The sequence below is a fragment of the Pungitius pungitius genome, chromosome 4 (assembly GCF_949316345.1).
Source record: "Pungitius pungitius chromosome 4, fPunPun2.1, whole genome shotgun sequence".
Classification (NCBI taxonomy): domain Eukaryota; kingdom Metazoa; phylum Chordata; class Actinopteri; order Perciformes; family Gasterosteidae; genus Pungitius; species Pungitius pungitius.
This window is the reverse complement of record NC_084903.1, coordinates 1,525,795-1,547,578: the sequence shown is the minus strand read 5'-3', so window position 1 is coordinate 1,547,578 and position 21,784 is coordinate 1,525,795. Positions and strand designations below refer to the sequence as shown.

Here is a 21,784-nt window from a genome sequence, read left to right as displayed (position 1 = left end):
TTGTGTTTTTGTTTCCCTACAATCAGTCACGCAGAGGCGCGCTCGCTCAAAATTAGCATTCCCAGTGCAGCTCGGAGCCGCGGGAGCAGATGTACGAGAGAGCGGACGGGACGTTTCTCTGGTTCTATTTGTCACGACATTAGACCGATAAAACCAATTCTACCTGCACAGGAATGAAGAAAACGTGTATTTTTGATAACATTTTTACACACAGAGCGCACATAATAGATGTAACTTAAAAGAGATACACAGGAACCAGAGTAATGCTGAAATGGTGTGTTCATCTACCTGAAAATGAAGATCCAGCGATTTAAACCTATAACAGCTGGTTCATCATCTGTGTTATAAGCGCTAAGGAACCCGAAGGAGCCTCTGTTACTTTACCTTCTACTTACTACGCAAGTCTGCACTGCATTAATGCACCAATAAAATGGGACTGAATGGAGAGGTCATCGCATAAAGTGCCATTAAATGCGTGTCCACACAATGAAAGCATGCACAGCCCATCAGAGGTAACCAGTGAGTTTGTGCTGTTCAGAATGACCACAATGAATGGCAGCGGGCTTTGCCTCTGACTATTGGAACGCTGCCTCCTGGTCGCTCCGTGGGAGTGGAAACAGGACGCTGTGTGGAGCGAGGGATCAAACACGGATGGAACGGACGACACGCGCTCGCACTCACCCCCAGCTTGCGGCTGCGCATGCGCACGTAGCCCTGCTTGACGATGTCGTTGAAGTTGGAGGCCATCTTCGGGTGGAGGGTAACCTGCCGGCCGTCGCCGTGGCGACCATCCAGATGCTTCGTTCCTCGCTTTGCCCACCCAGCTCCCAGCCCCTCAGTCCCGTGGTCCGTCCGCTCTGCTCCAATTGCTCGGGACTTTGTGTGTGCGTCCTCCCTCTGGCACTTCCTGTTTCTATCTGTCCTCAACTCTGTCTCTCCTCCTTTCCATGCATCTCTTCACATCTTTCCCACCCTCCCCCCTTTCCTTTCCGTTGCTTTTTTTCAGGTCTTGTCTCTCCCCTTCTTTGCCTCCTGCCCTGCTTGCTTGTCCTTTTTTCCTTTCCTCTATATTTCTTTCATTCACTCTTCACCAGGTTGATCTTCTCTTCCATTATTGGGATCTCTAAGAAACGAGAGAAAGAGAGAGAGAGGCACACATGATTATTTATGTATATATTATTCATTGAAGAGTGAGGAGTACAACATTATTTTCCATTATTCATGCGGGTGGCTCACACCATTATTGAGGGCACGAGGGCAATGGGCGGCGTTGCCTTTCTTTGTTTGAGTCTCTTTGCTTTCGAGTGTTTGAGCACGTGGGTGAGCTTGTGCACTGCACGAGGCTGTAATGCTGCAGCGAGGGCATCACAGGAGGCAGCATCCGTGTGTCGAGGAAATACAAGTGTACGGTTCAATCTGCTCCTTAATCAGAGCCTGTTTACCCATCATGCCGCGCTGTTTACTCCCTGCTTCTACCCAGAAACGTTTCGGCTTCAAACAGCCCGGATCTCTTCACCACCTCACTTGAAGCATTCATTACGTCGCAAGGTTCAAGTATTTACCCCTTCGTGCGCACATGGATGCGTTGCCCTTAGTTGTGGTTATCCGCGAAAGCTGTAGCCTTTTTTGTGTTAACAAACGTGTGAGGTGACTTCTCAATGAATCGAGCACCACTCACTGTACCCAATTCGATTTTGGACCTGAGGGTCTAAACGAAAAGGAGTTTTCTGCTATGACGGCCCTGAGGTTTTTTCTGAAGTAAATGCACACTTTGAGTGTGTGGACTGTGAAGCACAGCCGACACACACACCTCCCCTCCGGAGAGCGAGGTCACTTGCAGTCCTCATTGACTCAGTTGCCGTGTAATGAAGCTGATGTACAAGAGGTGACGTGACATATACAGCCATCTGTGTGTACCGAGCATGCGTGTGTGTGTGTGTGTGTGTGTGTGTGTGTGTGTGTGTGCCATCAGGCTAGGAGCAGTGGGGCACACATTCCCCATAGGGCTCAGTGGTAAATCTCCCTGACGACAGCGGAACAGAGACATTAAACTTTAACAAGGGGATCATTAATACACAAACACAGGCGCACGCACGCACAAACACAGACAAACCCACAGAAGGCTGGCACAGGACGGGCAGCGGCTTATCCTAATGGAAATGTTGGTTTAGCTAAGTGGCTCAGGCACAAAAGACTATTTACCAAACACACGGATCCGGACTGAATGGACGAGCACACACTCGTGCAAATAGACCCACAGATGTCAATGACTAGAACAAACATGTACATGTGGATGTGTAAATACAACAGTAATATGTTTGTCCTAATAGCGCAGTGCAATTCTACCACCGTACATGAGAGCAGTGTGCACATGGGATATTATATGAATAAGCCATTTCCATTTGGGGCCATTAGTTTATTCAGCATAAATACTTGAGCACACTGCCTCTTCATTCTTACCTCCAGGTACAAAGGATGGAGCAGTTTGTTATCATCTCAAATAGTCATTTTAAAGCTGCTCTTATCTATATTGGCATGTAAATAATGGATCAAGTGGTCCCACAGAGAATTATTATTAAACTCAGGGCTGCAGGGCTTTTTAAAGGTTTTTGGGGATGTTTCTCCTGCGGTCCTGTTACTTCAGTTACACAACAATATCTGAGAACTAATGTGGCCTTCGGGGAAATCCTTGTGTTCCCCTTCTGGGCCACTGTGGAAACGGACTGTGAGGAGGACTCGCTGCCTACGTAGATATGCAGAAATACAATGGTTCTTACTTTAAAATAGATTATCTTGTAATGAAAAGATGGTAAGGAATATTATATGAGATTTCTGCAAAAGATGCCCTGAAATCCTACACACTAGCACGTCTTTTGGCTTCTTGCGTCGCTGTAACAGCCTGCGACTGTTGTGGCCTGGACCTACAAATCCACTTTCATTTTCCACCAGCAGCATGTAACCAATTTTGTAAAAAGCTCCAATAAACCTATTGTATACCACCTACTAAGCAGCAGTCAGCAGATGGATGCAGTTAGTGACTGTCTGGTACACAGAGTGGAACATGTATAGTTTTGTTATAGAAGATTTGGTGGAGATAAAAACGGAGATCCAAGAACACCCAACAGCTGCTGGTTGGCACATTCATTAAAGTGAGTCACATGGTGTGTTTCCATACACGTTGTTTAATGCACATTTGACTTGGGGAACGCATTATTTTTCCCCAATAAACCCATATTAATGTCCTTGATTGTAGTGTAGACAATTAGACAACAATGACATAAATACCAGAAAGCTGGTTCTCCCCTTTTTCAGAGGCGAGAGAGAAAAAAAAAAAAAGGTTTATTGGTACAAAAAGAAGATTTCCTTGACTCTGCATCATTCATAACGTGTTTGTTTCCTTTGTATTTGGATGAAAATGTTTTGTTAAATCCAGATTTAAATGTGTCTACGGTGACATAAACTCCTGCTGTCCTCCCTTAGGGTGGGACATCTTGTATCGGTTTAAATGTAATCGATTTCTTTTTTTCATGCTAATTTGCTATTGGTCAAAACACGCGAGAGAGGGAGGGAGGACGTCCCAGGGGCGACAGATTGCTGCACGGCAGGGCATGATGTTCATTTGATAGAGGATCATAAACCACTGCTGCTCTCTGTCAGGAAACACCTTGATGCAGAATACTTTAATTAGAGAGAGAGACGAAAACCTGACGGCCCATTCGCCACATCTCCAAACACCCAACGGGACACTTGATCCGTGGTAGTGTGTGCACAGGAGCTTATTAACCAGAAAACAGTGTGATGTCACGGTGTGGCCTCGCACACCTCTGTGTTGGCTTCAGCTCAGGAAATTCTCCGCTGACAGTTTTCCTTTCGTTTTGCTACAGGTGGAACTTTGACCTCCAGCTTAACGCCGTGACAGTTTTATTCAAACGCTGCCCGTTCAAAACCACACAGAACACAGCGATGCGCGAGGAAGGGGACGATCCTTCCTCGGGGTGGGGGGGGGGGGTTATGTGCTCTTGAAACCAGCCGACTGCTGTTCACATTACTAAGTGCTCTTATTCCCGCTCATGCGTCCCGTGCGGAACGCGGCGATCCACTGACTACGGTTCCATGACTCAGCTTTGATGATATGCTATTAAGTGCGATGAATTGAAACCAATGAGCTTTAGTGTCAGCAGTAGAAGAGTCGCTGATGAAGTTGGGATGGGCAGCGTCATGACCAGAAGGCCCGGATGGTTTCACAGGGTATATTGACCACACTGAGTGCTACGTTTTTTGGAGACTAGAGCTGCCAGTATTGAAAAGAATTCAAGCACTAATTTGTTATGTTTCCTATTGCATATTTGTACTGTACAAGAGGTTTTTATATTGTTTATAGCGCTATAACTGTCACCAGTATAAAATATCTCCGACTCAATTTCAGAGCTTCAATCCCTAAATCAATCCATATTTTGTTGACTTTGAATTTTACTTCTATTTTTCTAAATCAGAATTATTATTTTCTTATGTTGCAGTATTAGAGTATTTCATCACTGGTGTCTGTGGACTTCCTTACAAAGAGCTAGAGGCTGGCTTTGTGCGTGGTGGGCGGGGCTTCGGGCACCACGCACAAACAGAAAAGAAGAAAATGAGACAATGAACTGGCCCAAATGAACCGACTTACTCTTTAGTCACACTTAGACGTGAGCTTTTGGACACACAACTCCTGGCACCATATTCAGTCAAATGAAAGAAGGCCGTGACGGATTGAATCATAAAGCAAAAAGATGCCTTTGTTGTGTTTTTAGTTACTTTTAAATGAGCTTCAATTGCATCATCAGATTGAATGGGTCAGTCATTTATGTAGTGATAGTGATCAGTTATTGAAAACACACACACATCAGCAAGATCTGACTCATAACAAGGGCACCACATCGATTGGCTGATGGCTGATGACCCCTCATTGATCCTGCGTCGTCTCTTCCTGTGTGTGTTTACATGTGTGACCCCGAATCAACGGCGTGTTCACAGTGTATGCTGCACGGCTCCAACGCCTCATCAGTGGCACATGTCACATGTTTGTCCATGACCATTGCATCATCCACAGTGACCTTTCACCAACACCAAGTGAATCAGTTCATCTTTAATGACATTGCTGGTGAATTTCTGGAAAATGTTCAACCGGGTGTTCATGAGATGTTGTTTCATTAGAATTGGCGAGCGGATGGACCACCGTTGGGAAAAGGCGGGGCCTCGCAGCCAGCCGCAGTACACACACACACACACACACACACACACACACAGCTAAGCAACAATACGAGTCCAATACGCAACTACCCTGAGTATTAAACATGTTTATTTTTTTCCAACAAATAAACATGTTTATGTGTGAGCATGAGTGTGTGTGTGTGTGTGTGTGTGTGTGTGTGTGTGTGTGTGTGTGTGTCTTCTGATTGTGTGGGTGGTGTGACCTTTATCCTCTCCGGAGTAATTTCAATCTCAGGTTGACACTTTTGAACATCAAAGATCACATCTGGTCAGCATCTTTGTACGACACACACACACACACACACACACACACACACACACACACACACACACACACACACACACACACACACACACACACACACACACACACACACACACACACACACTACTAATACGATTACTGCCAGTTCCACACAGACACACACGGACATCCCAGTGAGCCACAGGGACACACACACACACACACACACACACACAGCCACCTGTCTCTCCTGCAGAGAGGTGACTCATGAAATCAGTCAGGCACTCAGCCCCTCTTCCTCCATGGCTGTCTTCTCCTCTTCTTCTTCTCATGAAAATGAACAGAAAGCCACGTAAACGGCTTTGTTTACTGTTGGTTTACATTTATTACTTGGTTTACAGGTGAAATTCATTTAGGTAACGTACAATGTTACACCTGCAGCACTAAAAATCTAAAATAACAATAAAAAAATGGATGTGACCAGGTTGTTCTTCGCGATCATCCTTTCATTCCAACGTACCCCCCATACTACAGTCGGACACACACACACACACCCTTCCACTAATTAAGCTTTCTCAAATATTAGATTCAGAGTTTTATTGATTTGCATCCAATGGTCCAAAACAGTGAAGCACACAGATGCATCACCAAAGAATCCAACCCATCCAAAACAACAACACCAATAAAACATTAACGCCATGAGATATTGATACATGAAATCAATGGTGTTTCTCTCTTGGGGCTGGATTGCGTTGCCAGTTTGGTGCAAGTGAGACTCGGTCGATGTGCACGTGACCGACTCGCAGCGTCCACCAGAAATCGGTGGAGATGGGTTCACTTGGGGGACAGAGCAGAAGTTCTTTTAAGGGGAGACATGTGATGAGGGATTGATTAGTTTCTACTCACTTTCACACCCTCTCCCCTGATTGTTCTGTGTATGTGTGTGTGTGTGTGTGTGTGTGTGTGTGTGTGTGTGTGTGTGTGTGTGTGTGTGTGTGTGTGTGTGTGTGTGTGTGTGTGTGTGTGTGCAGATGATTAATAAAGACACGGCTATCATCTCTTCTGCAAGAGAGATTTTTTTCTTACTCATTGCGACGTTCAACACTTTTCATTCTCCATCGAATTAATATTTGTAATAAAAAATCCTGAAGGTCACTTCCATTTCTAGAGGGTTGTGTGCGTTTATAAAGCAGAGACGCACAGATGCATTATTTATTTATTTTCTTTCCTTTGGCGACTGCATTGGCACAGATTGTGATTAACAATGATGGCAACTTTAAGATGGTCAAATGTAGTCACAGTTGGAATAAAAATATTGTGCTTGTTGTCAGCAATTATTATCATGTACAGAGCAGTCAGAGTTGAATTTGTGTTGTTGTTTACTTGTGCTTTTCAAAGAAGTGTAATTTCTCTATATTGCTTTCCTGGTAGATCTGAGGACAATTTAAACTACTAATATTGCAAAATCCCGAGTACCGATTATCTAAATAAAGGCATCCCGCACTACACCAGGGCAAAACTAGAATGTATGCCCCCCCCCCCCCCAAACGATTAGGTTGCATGCAATCCCCTGTTTTATAGAAGAAAACATGGTTTGAGAGTTCTAAGTTACCTTTGATCCTCTCAGTTGATACTTGAGTCCAGGTGAATGTTTGTGCACACCAGACTGCTAGTAATTGAAATGGCATTATGACATTGACATTGAGAAGATGCACCATAACTTGTAATACAGGATTAAATGGTCAATGAGGGTTTCTTGATTATCTTTTATTGGCCTTATGAAATACAAATTACAAAATACTCCATACTTCAAATACAAGGAATAGAAATACTGGCCATCTGAGGGTAGGTCTGCCTCGTGGGAAACACAGCGCTTCCTGTTCATGCTGAACTGATCAACACTACACTACATTGCAGGGTTTTTTGCTGCATGTCTATTCGTTCTATTGAAACCTGCTATTTCTACACAGTTTCAGATAAAGATTAGGCTCAATATTACATACTATATTGTTATTAATTTTCTATTAAATAGAAGACAGCCAGTAGAGGATTCGCTTAGCTTAGTTTAGTATAAATACTGGAAACAGGGGAAACAGACTGCTTGGCTCTGTCCAGGGCAAAATAAGGTATTCTGAATCCTAACCCCACCACAGATTACATTAGTTAACAATGAATAGTTAATTAGTGAGCTCTAGAGGTGTTGGTAGGTGGGTTATGTTACTTTTGGACAGAGCCAGGCTTCTTGTTTCCTCCTATTGGCAGGCCTCTAAGTGGCTAACCATACCTTCAATGTAAAGTTGTCATAACTCTCTGAAGGATACACTAGTTCATCATTTGTGAAAACTCAACTCAGTTTTTGCAGCGATTGCATTGAATTGTTTTTCTCTGATTTGTGAGAACAAATGAGAAAGAACTAAAAGGAAAAGGAAGGAAGATATTATACAAAGAACAAGGGTAGAAAAACAAAAGTGTGGGAGTTGAAACAGAGCATTTCTCATCTCTTCCCCTCTCTCTCTCTCTCTCTCTCACACACACACACACACACACACACACACACACACACACACACACACACACCCTCATGGCTCTCACAGTCCGCCCCAAGGCTAACACTTGGGAAAGCGTCAGTCTGCTCATAACTATCTGTCACAGATAACAGTGGGGATAAACACACACATGCGGACACACACAAACTCACTCTCCCACGCTCGCCCACTAACACGTCCCCAGACAGCTGGGCCACAGACAGACGTGACGCTCCGTCTCCAGCCCTGTATCAGATGAGCCTGTGCGTACACTGCAAACACACAGGCTCACGCCCCCCCCCCCGGGTTAGAAAGCGGACGCCGTGTGAGTTCATGTCGCTGAGGGAGGCGGCGTGGAAGCCTGTAGTCACGCAGCGACACAGCAAAGCGACCGTGACAGCAAGCTGCCGATGAGCTTCATTTCACGCCCCCCCCCCCCTGACTACGCGCTGTGCGTCGGGTGGGGCGTAGAACCTTGGGCTCGGGCCTGCGACTACGCGGATAGGAGCCTCACATGAAGCCGGGCGGGCTGATGCTGTCCTGGCACACGCCTACGATGCCATCACTGAAAATCCATAATCCTTTTCTCCCTCACATGCGCGCCTCCATCTTGACACAATTCCAAGGCGCCACTCAAGTATTCTTGTTGCCGTGCCCTGCCCCCCCCCCCCCCCCCATCGCCGGGCGATCCGTCCGCAACGACTGCTAACAAGGGCTCTGGTGCCATCATCTAAACCCGTTGGCCTTCTCATGGGCCTCGCACAGTTCCTTGTAAAACCAGTGTCAGCATTCAGCTCAAAGGGGGGGGGGGCCTGGTTTTCTGATGTCAGAGTGCGTTCTTGAACCTACTCGCCGCTGATGAGATGGTGGAGCAAAGAAAAGGCGATGACTCACCTCATGGGTCTGAGTGGACACGGCGGCCCCGCGGTGACGTTTAGCATCAACGCATGTTTTTGATCCCGGCGGATTAGCGAGGTTTATTTTGCTGCCGCCACGCGGCGCCGGTGTTTATTTGCCTGAGACGAGCTGCCACACAGACTGAAGGTCTGTCCCCTGGAGCTGCAAAGCTCTTCAATCCCAGACAGGTAGCCGCGTGCGGGCCACAGCGCCGCCGCTTAGAACCCCCTCACCTGACGACTACTCGTACAGTCGAGGCCTGACTCCTTAACTGGAACGAAAGTTGAGGGACTCTTTTTCTTTCAGCTTCTCAAATTGCAGGATAACTGAAACCCAAACTGAACAATAGATGTTTGATGTGTTATACATTTCACAAATGTAACTCTATCTGTATTGTTGCATTCAATACCATCGCGTTTCACCTCGTCAAAGAGCGAGACGCGGCCTTATGACTAAGTGCTGCTTCAAACTTAAGTGCTCCGCCAATGCCAAAACCACAGAGAGAGCGTCGTTAATGCAGCCTCATCTAAAGGTGGCATGAAGAACGAATATAGCTTCATAAAAGCAAAAACCTAATTGGGAAAAAAAGCATTGAAAAGTATCCAAGAGAAATAAGACATTTCCGCAGTACAACACCTAATTATTGTGAATTACTATTCTATAAAATGTACCAATTTCTTCCCTGTGGCTGGTCGTGGACACAGAAAGACATAACAGAAGCTAACTTGGCAGACTCTTTCCTCTCTGTGAGCACACACACACACGCACGCACACACACACACACACACACACACACACATGCATGTATGCATGCATACACACATGCGGCGCACAGTGGGAAACACTAAATCCTTGGCAAATTTCTACTGTTTGGTGAGGGCTTTCAAAGTTCAAGGCAAGAGCAAGAGAGCATTGGAGGCGGGGCCTCCTTTATTCCAATAGATATTGCTAATTTAAAGCAAAAAAGATGAGTATAATTCAAACACTCCACCTCCGCGTGGGCCAAGCTTAAACCTCGGTGTCGGGCTCTTTCGCATGAAAAGAGTAAGGAACATACGTCCGGATCCCTCCCCGGGAGCCTGGGCTTCATCGGCCTCCACCCAGAAGGGAAGTATGAGGGAGGGGGACTAAGGAAGAGAAAAAGGCAGGAGGGGAAGAAAGTAAAGGGCACTAGTGAACCAACACCATCTGCCGGGGCTGGAACGGGCCACTGAGCTGTCCACAGACATTAAAGAGACTGGCTCCTGTCGAGTGTGTAGCTTTCTGTTAAAGACGGAGTCAAGCACACACACCGCCATGTGTCATGTCGTTGCGTGACGGCCTCTGAGAAAAGTTGAATTTACACTTATTTAATTTATCGTAAAAAAAGGCCGCCACCGGACGCAGTACACAATATAAGTATTTTCTTAATCTGAACGCACTCACACACAGAAGCACACGCAAGAGAGCCTCCCGCTGTGTGTGTCTGTCTATCTACATCAGTCCGTCTCTACCTCGCTCACACACACACACACACACACACACACACGTGCATTCATCAGTAATCTCCACGATACCAGCAGCATGACTCGGGTGCTCAGGCGGATTAAACAGTTGTGAGTCCGACTCCTCAGGGACCCACCGATTGACATTTTAGAGCCAAAAGAAACGGCAGGCCTGTAATCGCTGGCAAAGTTGCCCCCCCCCCCCCCCCCCCAGTCTCCAGGCCGTCCATTCCTTTCATTACTTTTCAACAGGTTCACCTCGTACGAAAACATTTTAATTATTAAAGAGGTCCGCATTGATTTTCCCTCTCTCTCAGTTTCAATTTTAATCATGTGACGCTTTATTGGCACGAGGGCAGGGACTTTATGAATTTGGAGAACAAGGTGGGGCAAACAGAGAGAGCATCTTAAATCAATACAATGCTGCCGTACACTGTGAGGGCTGGCCACATTATTTTCACAATAATAAATTCATCCAAGATGAATTTGAGATTCCTCTACTATTACTGTCATACAGTAGTGGCCAAATTGCTTCGAGCTTCACAAACCCCTAAGAAATCAATTCAATATCACAACTTGATCCCTTTGGTTGGATAATATGTTTCTAAAGCATGAATTCTTTCTCCATTCAAATTTGCAAACCTCACAGCAATTTGGCTGGCTGGAAAGAAGTGAAAATTGAATAAATTCAAATCAATTCAAATCAATCCAAATGACTTTTCTTTTCTTGGCATTAAGGCATATTCAAAGGTGTGTCCTGTGAGGTAATAAGGGTCTACAAACTGCAATGATGACAAATAATTCAATTAAACAGAACAAGCATCGTCACAATATTCTATTTGAAGCTCGTGCAATTTGAAAAACGTCCATCGTCCCGATTTATTTCAACATGGGACGTTCTGATCCGTTGATATGTATATACCGAACCGATCACATGACCCTATGACCCTTAGAGAAAACCAGGGGGAAAAGTTGCGGTGCGAGCAACTTAAACAGCATTTCCCACAGTAGGAATGTCCACAGAGTTCCTCTTCAATTCCGTCCTCTGTGCTCCACGTAGCTAAGCCCAACAACGCCAATACTGTTGTCGAGATGAAACAGTCACTTATCTCCTCATCTGCCTCGCTGAAGGAAAACAAGCATGTTTCGCAAAACGTCTCAACGTTCCCTCGATTCCACTCCTTATCTGAGGTCACGTTGCGACACAAAGTCAGACACATGGGCAGCAGCTGCTTTATCACCTGGCTCATCAGCAACACGGTTGTAGGAATATAACAGGCCTATTATGCTGTTACCACTCAGCATGTGATTCCTCGTCGTGGTAATGTCATCATTAAAGGAGCGTTGTGTAGGTTTTATGGGGATCCGTTAGTGGGTTTTTAAAACGGAGTCTTTATTAGAGCACAATGCTCTGATTGTATTTCTTTAGCTTAGTCTTACTTACACACAAAAGACAATCACAAGAAAGCAGATAATAATATGATGACCTATTATCAGCCATGCCAAGGCTTTAGGAAGCACCCATTGCAGAGATACACACACCCTTTAGCGTATCAACCCAGATTCGCCATCATAACACACAGATCAACTGTTGATGTGAAGCCAACTCATACTGTGGACCCAGGACACGACTGTTCATGTCCCGTGAGAAGCAGTTGATCACAAATACCTGCGACCACAGTTACATAAAACACACTTAGATAACATACTTATATGAACCTAAACTACAATCTCATGTCACAATCTCACCAGAGACACCACGCAAATGGAAAAAGGCTCGAGACAGGGCCTTCTCACCTTGCAGGCCACCATAGGTTCTAGGGAGGGGTGAGTGGAGGGCTGTAAACTACGACCTCACCCCTAGATGCGACCACATCCTACACCTTTAAACAACTGCATTCAATCCCAAACTCACGAAAGCAGAGGAAAACCAGGGTAATTATTCCAGAGAGTTTTTCAGCAAATACACAGGAGCTGAGAGGACTCACACACACACACACACACACACACACACACAAACACACATACACACGGCACAACTTCCTCCCAACTCTTCCTAACTGTCAAAAGGGTGACAGGCCATGACACAGAAGCACTGACAGTAATCACCCTGATGTTTCGGGGCTTGGAGAAGCAGAGTGAAACAAACAAAATCCAGCTGGGCATGGCGCCAATACACACACACACACACACACACACACAGAGAAGCACAGAGGAAACGGCCTAATGAGGATGAGGCTGTGTTGCGTTGGTGCATTTGCTTCTAATGCGATCACCGCCCTCTACCTTACACCACTGATCACTGTAGGCCTCCCATGCAGCCCCTTCAGAGGCTCCTGTAAGGTGGCTCATTCTTAGCGTATTTGAGTGAGTTGCTGTTTCAGCAGCCCGATCATCCTGGGGGAATTCTCAATATTAAATCGTACTTATGTTCATATTTATTTCCCCTTATATGAAGCCTTTATAGCCTCTTTTTTATTATCCTGACAGCATTCTCGTTTTGATGACCTGCTTCTCGCCGGTACAGAGCTGCAGTGTTTGGCAAACATTAGCTTCAGGTCCCATATCCCCTCAACTCTCCTCCTCATCACACTCTGTTTAGTGGGACTGATTCAGAGGCCAGCGAGGATTCATTTGAAAGAATACGTCTCCACAGAGAGGGTCACACTGCCTTATAACATCCATTATAACACGGGTAGATGAAATCCGGCGTTCTGATTGGTTGAGAGCGATGTTGAGCGATAACGTACAGTTGCTGTTCACATTGACCTGAGCGTTCCATATCATCTGCCTCAAGTACCTTATTGCTTTTATATCACTATTGCTTCATTAAATCATAACTCATTTTGTCATGATTTGCTATTTGTCATTTGCGTGTTACCATTCGATTGTTAAACAGCAAACATATGAAATGACACAATTAAAAATGGTAACTAACAATGGTGTTTCCATATACTTGTTTGCAGAGAATAAACTTGGAGTCAGTGCTGTATCATTTGCATGATACAGATACTCCTGAACCAAAAATAAAGAGAAAACTTCAATTTGTTTCAATGGGCAAGTTTGAATTATTTGTCCCGTGTGGGACAAAGACGATGTTCACACATTGAGAAGCCCACAGTGGGAACGACTGATCAGTTTCCACAATCCACATTTCTCAAGAAATCTTTTTCGAAAAAGGAAAAAAAAACACTTCTTGAGAAAGTTTTATCAAATGTTCACGTTTCCATTCACGCGACACGTCTAGATTTGCATGAACGTACGTGAATGGAAATACAGTATGCGACTGAATCATTCAGTGGCATTTGTTGTGTTCATATTTCTCGTGTAGTGGCAGGAACCAATGTGGTTGTAGTGAAATTGTTTTGTAGTTTAGAAATGGGCCAAACAACATACAAAAAAACAACAAAAATAGTGCAGCACATTCACAAAGAGTTGATCATCTTTAAGTCAAAGAAAAATAGTCAGGGTTTAGAGTAGATTTCACTTCATATATAACTCAGCCATCACTCTGTTTGTCTCCCTTAGAGTAGAGGATGCTCCACTCTCTCTCTAAATAGGAAGCTTATAATAAACTGATAAGAAAATAACTGATACAAAAAAGACAATCCCACCACAAATAGCCTGTATCCCATAAATAATGGGTTAATACTATATATGAACCACCAGGGTTACACTTTTTTTCATCAATAGCTGGTATTTATAATAACTAGAATGATGTTTCATAATGGTGTCAATGGACAAAGGCAACATATTTCACAAAAAGCAAAAGTAAGTGTATTAGTCTTGCTGTTCCGCCCTTTAAGATATTTGCCTTTCATTTATCCAGAATATACAGGGTTTCCCCAATATTCACTGATTGATACATGTTATAATATCCCTTTTGGCAGCATCGTTGGTGTCCTCTTGAGGAACTGCTCTTTAGAAGTTTTATTTAGACACCTCCAAACAGTGAAATAAAATATCAATCCTAGTCACCACTTTTCTAACAATAGATTCACACAAACATGAAAGAAGCATTTCCGTGTGTCTTCTAATCGTTCAGTATTACTGCGTTGATTCAGAGAAACCAGTCGGTTGGCGCTGTGGCCACAGACCACAGAGTTCAACGCACTGCTGATCTTGAGGCAACATTAAAGGGTTGAAAGAATATCACAAACCGTATCATCAATCTACAATCTATCATCAATGTGGGACGCTCCCTTGGGTCCAAAACACATAATGATGATTTACTACGGAGGCAAAGGAAACCCTCCAGTTCCCTGGTAAGGTGGAGAAGCTCCATATTAATGCCATTAGAAATTTTAATCAGCAGCTCACAACAGGCGGGTTGCATTGTGATCCACTTCATGTCAGGCTGATAGCGCTGTGCAAGCTATATGTTTAATAAATGCTCCTTAAGCCTGGCAATAGAAGAGTCAGAGGAACATTCCAAGTCATTTTGTATTAATAAATCATAATGTTCATAATAAAATAGGCGCTCCTGGGCTGTCTGCCTGCACATTAGGAGGAGACGGCTATGGAACGTGCAACAGCAGCTATTATGTTGGGGTTTTTTTTATCACAGGCTAGCGTTAAATTAATTTTGCTATTCATTTAGATTTTTTCTGCGTTGCCATTTTTTGTGCAACCGCCAAGGAAGTGTCCATTGTCAGAAGGATGCCTGTGATAGCAGCTTGGCTGGGCTTGGCTTTGTTGGAAGGTGGAGCTCTGCTGCTTGGCGCCCAGAGTTTAGTTTGCCAATAGCTCGGGGGGAAAAGGTCCCACTTGTGGCCATAGTCTCTGTGGTTAGTGGTGGTGGAAGCAGCCTGCTCGCTTTTACTGGGCATCATTGTCAAACGTGCTGTTGAGGTTTAGGATTGTTTTTATGGAGAATACCAAACTTTCAAAGGAACTAGACATCCTAGCAGTGGTGTTATGACTCAATCCGCTAACGGTTTTAATATTACCGTTTTACCTTCCTGATCACGCTTTTAAAACATATTTAAAAAGTTAGTAGTCATTTCAATGAATACTGGATGTGTGTCTGGTGGCTGCTAAAGAACCGTGCGATTGAATACACTGAAACGCCTCCGAAGGACAATGACAGAGACCTGACTGAGGGGTCAGGGGTCAGGCATAAAGACTGGGAAGCAGTGATACCAGATACGATTTGTTCAAAATAAAACCATTTGACACTAGAACCTGCCCTGTTATGGCGATGAGGGCCGCCTCCTTCTCCTTCCACCTCTCGAGCTTTTAGCCACTGTGATGTGGAAACGACCGGTCTGACCAAACTGCGGGTGAGACACAGACAGAGAGGGACAAAGAGAGAGAGTCCAGCCTGCACTCTGTCATTTACAGATGTGGAATGTGGCAGCCAGTCGGCCCTGAGCAGTAATTACAGACCATCCCTCTCTGTCTCTGTCTCCCTCCCTCTCTCCCTTGCTGTCAGGGCCAGTCAAACAGAACCCGAGTGCACCCACAATCCTTTGCACCGAGTCCTCAGATGCAGAAAACAGGCAGCACCCATGATGAAACAGAAATCCACACACACACACACACACACACACAGTGCTGCTGTTACTCCAGCTGCCTGATGTGTCCTGATTATGATCCATTCACACAAACCCCCAACTCATTTCATTAAGTTGCTGATCTTAGTTGCTAACTTGATGAAAACAAGCAGTGAGGGGGACGTCGCCCCAAACGCCACGTTGGGACAGCTGACAGCATGAATTCCCCGAATGAGTCGCTCGTTACGGTAGAGTGACGGAAATATACCACGACCCTGGCTGTCTGAGGTGCAGCCCGAGAAGACACTCAGCCTCCAGATCAAAGCTCAGAGAGACGTATTGAGCAAGACCCTCCAGTCAAACGGATTCTGTCACAAAAATCTATTGTCCCAAGATAAAGAACTTAACTCCCGTGCTTGTCTACAGCATTCCCAACAAACCGGACCGGAATCACTGGAGGCATTCCTGTGGAGCCAAAGCCATGCGAGATGAGGCTGGTCACAAGGACCAGGAGTAACGTGTTCACAGGGGCAGCATTCAAATAGTCAAAAGAAGGACCTCCTAACGTCTATCGCATCACTCTGGTATCATGTCGTAGGTATCATCCTATTTTTGACAGGTTGTAATGTATTGAAGTCATCATTTTGGTATTGTGATAACCAGGAGGCAACCCCAGTTCTGCAGAGAGAGGCGATGTTGAAGTCACGTTCTCTTCACTAGCGGGGGCATCCGGTTACAAAAATAAGTCACATTGTTTGGAAGTCTATAAGAAATAAACGGAACTTCCCACCTGAAGTTTTCCCTCATATTCAAAAATGCATGGTGTTCAATTAAGTGAATTATGGTCTATTTTAGTAACATTTTGAGTGAAGCAGAGTGTGCTTTGCACTTGCTTTGACGGACAGGTCTCTTTTTTCCAGAGCTGCTGCACCGTCTCTTCATCAACACTCAGCATCCTAACACGGTTACTTCATGGGTGGCAAAATAAACACAGCACTGTGATGGCTGTATTACAGGAGGATGACGGCAAAAGTGGCGAACCCGGGGCTTCAAAGCAGCGGCCCATGAACCAATCGCTGAGTACGTCCACTTCTTATATACAGTCTACGCGGATGGTACTGACCAATCAAATTAAAGATGAGATATTGAAACGTCGCTACAACAAATGACTTCAAACATCAGTATCAAGCTCTGGGGGGGGGGGAAAAGGGACAGAGCACAGGTGAAATAGTACAACATGAAGAAAAAAAATGTTGAAGGAAAGTCCATTCTGAGGATTTCACTGTTATCAAGAGAATAAAGATGTGTTGATTAGATTCCAGAGAGAATTCAAGCTTCCATTTCCATGTTAAAGAGCTAACTCTGTATGTTTGGTTTGTCCTTTCCGGGCTACTGTAGACACCTGGGTGACTCCAACAGAAGCACATTGATTCTTACACACTATTAATAGATCATAATGCATATTATATTCTGCATCTCCCAATAAGTTATCCAATAATGATTGATAGCAAACTAGAACATTTTCAAGCTTTGGGGTAAAAATAATTCCTAAATCCTCCATGAATAAACAATTATAGCAACCAGTGTCACATGACCACATGTTCAACCAACCAACCAATCAGCCAACGGATGTTGGAATACTTTATATTTACTATTTATTTTATTGACATAGACGACGAATCACCTGTAAGAGGCAAACTAGGCGTTGTGTTGTAGTTTAGGTTGAGATGCTTTTCAGTCTCATTTCCAGGTCAACCCGTCCATTGTGGCTTGTGGCTCTGGGGGAACATTTGCAGCCGGGGGGGTCGGGGGGTCGGGGGGTCGGGGGGTGGACCGTGCACATACTGCTGTGACAGCTGACGTATGGCGCCCGTAGAGTGCTGGGAGATGACATACTGTCCTTTTGTCATCTGATGCATCGCGATGGTCCCGTCGTCTGCTGCGCTCTCCTCGTCCGTCCCGCTGGGGCCCAAATGCACGCAGACACACTTTCTCCTCGGCAACGAAAGCTCCGGCGCTGAGCAGGAGCTGGCGGGAGAGGACGCGACCCAAAAACGGCCCCCAAAACGCGCAGCCCGCGCCAGACGGGAGCCCACGCCGCCCGCAGAGTGGTGCGCATGTCAACGCAAGCCTGGCAAAACAGGGCTCCTGTCTGACACCCTAATTGTCACTTTGCCGGCGTGTAAAAACAGGCTGCGAGTTTTATTGTGCCGAAATGACAGTGTGGAGGACGAGGCTTTGCGCGCGCGCACACACACACACGGGCAGGTAATCACGGGCAGGTGACAGCAGGCGCATTCTTTGGGATTTTGGACAAAGCGGTTGTTTTGGTGTGAGGGCTCCAGTGATGCACAGGCGGGCCGATTACCTCGGCCACCAAGGAGGGGCCGGGCCGGCTCTTTAGGACCAAGAGCCCGTGAAGGTTGTGGATTTCATCTCCACGCATCTAAGGGTAGGTCAGATGTTGGCGGGGTTTTCCCTCCGGGCCCCACCTGGTGCCCAACAACTCAAAACTCACCTGGACACCGATCAGCTGCACGCAGTATTTTCATCAGAGCGCAGAAAACCCCCAAAGGGGCAAGCGGAGGCTTCCTCCTCCTTTCCTCAGATGACACCTGCATCAACATCCTAATCCTGCTCCACCTGCTCCGTCCTGCTCTCCCGTCTAGAGTCCTCCGTCCATGTCATTGGCAAAGATTGTTTTTTTCTTTTAAAACATGAAACTTCTCTAAATGACACATGCAAAAATGTTTTTCACAGTTAAATTGTGACACTAAAGCCTGAAGTCAGCTCCTAAAGACTTCATTAAAACTCTCTTGAAACGAGATGTTCTTTTTCCTCCTTACCGTGAAAAAGGTTCTGTCCATGTTTCTCCATTCAGACAGTTTTTCTCAAAGGAGAATAAAATATAGGTTATCATGAGTAACATTAACTGACTAATTGATAAACTTTTTAGAAAAACAGGTCTCGACAGAACTGTATTGATGTTTTATTGGGGGTCGGAGGGGGGGGGGGGGGGGGGATTGATTAGATTTGAATTGTGAAATTCAATTTAATTATTTAAAGCCATAGTTTCGCTAAACTGTGATTAGAGAAGATGTAGATTCAATCTTTGACTGTGCAGCCTGGAGTCTTTCTGTCTCTCTTCAGTACAACCTAAATGCTGGTTCAGAGCCTGAGCCAATGGAGCAGCTGTCAAAGCAAATTAGAGCAGAAAAAGCCCCCCCCCCCCCCCCCCCCCCCCCCCCCCCACTGTCCTTCCCCCTCACCTTTTTCCCTTTCTCTTCTCAACCTTCCTGTGTGCCTGCTCGCTATCCTTTCTACCTTAATCTTCCACTCCCCCCCCCCTCTCCCCATCTCCTCCCTCCCTCCCTCCATCTCCCCACTGTATCCCCCCCCCCGCCCCCCCTCTTCATTCACCCGGAGACTGAGACACAAACACTCCGGAATGCAAATAAGGAAAGAGATGCGTGAGCATCACTCAGGAGACGCGGGTGAAATGTTCTGTGTGCACACACACTCTAAAGCTTCCCCACGAGTGTGTGTTCATGCATTACACACACACACACACACACACACACACACACAAAGGACAGCTGATCTGATGTGTGTGTGTGTGTGTGTGTGTGTGTTTCTGTTCCACATCCAGGCAACAGAGGTTTCTGTTATTGTTCACACATACGCACAATACAACTATCCTCACCCTATGTGTATCCATCGCCCCCCCCCCCCCCCTCCTTTGCCTCGCATGGAACCAGTGTTGGACAACTAATGTGTCACGCTGGATGCTCGCCGTGATCAAACCCCTCACAGGGACGCGAGCAGCACTAAAAAAACCTTTCATCAAAATCAGCGGTTCTTCTCATCGGATCATAAAGTGAGCACTTAGATGGGAACACTGCTGCAGCCAAACCAAACCAATTAAGTGGGGTGAATTTGTTCAGTGACAAGCAGACCAATGGACCCCGCCTGCACAGAGAGGGAAGAGAAGCCACGGGGGGTCGTTGCAACAGCATTGTTTCCTCCCCGCGAAACAGTTAAGGCGACGGGGGGAGGGGGGGGGGGGGGGTTGCTACCTGAACCCTGATGCATAGTCATTAGGAGAATGACACCAACAGACGCGCTGATGGGATGGAACCGGTAACCATGTTACTTTGGATACTTTCAACTTGACGGACACTCGCTGCCTCCCTAACACCAGCCTCAACCAAAAAACAGAGGGATGTTTCAGAATTATTAAGACATTTAGAAATATCCATGTGATATAAAAATATTAAAAAACAACTCAATTATCAAAAGTTACTGTCAACTAACAATGAATAAATATATTTCGCCTCAAAAACATTTGAACCAATCACGGTTAATGTGATTTTTTTGATAATATCATCACGCAAAATAATCATTTTTAGATTTAATATTGATCCAATATTAAGATAATTGAACGGTAATAACATTTAGAAAGGTGAGCTTGAGCTCGAATCATTACCGAAAACTTTTATGAATCCACAGCAGAGTGAGAGTTCTTCTTTGACTTCTCCTTCAGTGAATGTACCATAATAATAATAATAATAAAGGTGGAGGGGGGTCGCAGCTTGATGATGCTCCCATGTGAGTACCGCCGGGCTCGTGCTTACCTGGATGACAGCTGGGACCGTCGGGTGGCTCCGGCGGGGCGGGCGGGGTCCGGGGGTCCGGGCGGGTGTCTCCCCCTCGGCTGACTCACCCCTCCGCGCCTCACCTCCCCGCTGCCGTGGCTCCCCCGGCTCCGGTCAGCCTCCTTTCAGCTGCAGCAGACGCCACAGTAAATCCACACCCCGGAGCGCAAAGGTTAAACCGCTGGCCGTCGGATGTGTCTGTGGACACACGGACGCACGCACGCGCGCGCGCACGCACGGGCTGGTTGGTTTGGGCCGGTTGGCTTGGTACGCGAGCGGCGGTGCTGACGCAGGCTCGCCGCTCCTCTCTCGGTCCTCTCCTCTCCGCGCGTATGTGTCCTGCGATGCTGTGCCGCGCGGTGCTGTGCTGGAGCGACGGGAGCGCGACAGGACACACAGAACACGCCCCGCCGGGCCGCCACGCTCCGACTGGACCCGCCTTCTACCGTAATACTCAGTAAAAAGACGCTGCAACTACGACGCTGATTTACAGCCAGCAGCAAGCAGATGAATATAGAATAAACACACAAAATAACAGTAACAATCAACATACCCTACTCAACACAGGTAGTTATATGAAACGGACCATTCATTTAAAACTTGGCCACCATCCTAACTGACAGCAACTATGGTAAATAGAAGTTGAAATGAAATAGTAGACATGGACTTATGGCCGAAGCAGTGGTGTCAAAATGGACAAAATACACAAACGGTCCCACCATCATTCACCTCCGCACACCTTGCAAATCATTGCATGAATTTTCATGTGTAAAGTTTCCGATCTGTAGATGTACTGTGTGTCGCAAGGACAAATAAAATAACTTATTTTCATATTTGATCCAAATTAGTATATGAAGCTATAATCCGGGATTTGTTCCAATCAGTGGACGGTTTGACTCTTTTTAAACATGCTCACAAACTTTCACATGTTAGAACAAAAGTTATTTTAAATCATTTTTTGACTATGATGAGATCTAGTGTATAGTTTTAACGTGTTAAATCTATGGTATGTTTAAACCTTTACAGAATGTTAATGTTAAATGCTGCAATCCTACGTTTTTGACCTTGCAATGACATTCCCTTTTCTATATATGTTTAACATTTGTTAAAGATGCCTTTATTCAACAGGACACTAAAATACCTGTGACAGATTGGTGACACCGCTGAGGGGTTCGGCCATACACTGCATGATGGATATCCACGAATATTGAGTCAAACAGTGTCTTTCCTTTTT

The 21,784-nt window shown here is 45.6% G+C and overlaps 1 protein-coding gene across 2 annotated transcripts in view; it reads right to left on the bottom strand.

Annotated features, from left to right (window-relative positions):
* Window positions 1-20,924, bottom strand: part of dok4 (docking protein 4) — a 37,137-nt gene extending 16,213 nt beyond the window's left edge. Inside the window, exons 1-2 of one of the 2 annotated variants that reach the window (XM_037450467.2) lie at window positions 20,530-20,924; window positions 682-1,123 (exon numbers count right to left, since the gene is read on the bottom strand). In XM_037450467.2, the coding sequence (XP_037306364.1) occupies window positions 682-747 (66 nt within the window). In that variant the 5' untranslated portion in view covers window positions 748-1,123; window positions 20,530-20,924. Of the gene's footprint in view, window positions 1-681; window positions 1,124-1,238; window positions 1,329-20,529 lie in introns of those variants that run through there. The other variant, XM_037450475.2, reaches the window with a different exon arrangement.
* Window positions 20,925-21,784: the final 860 nt, after the last annotated feature.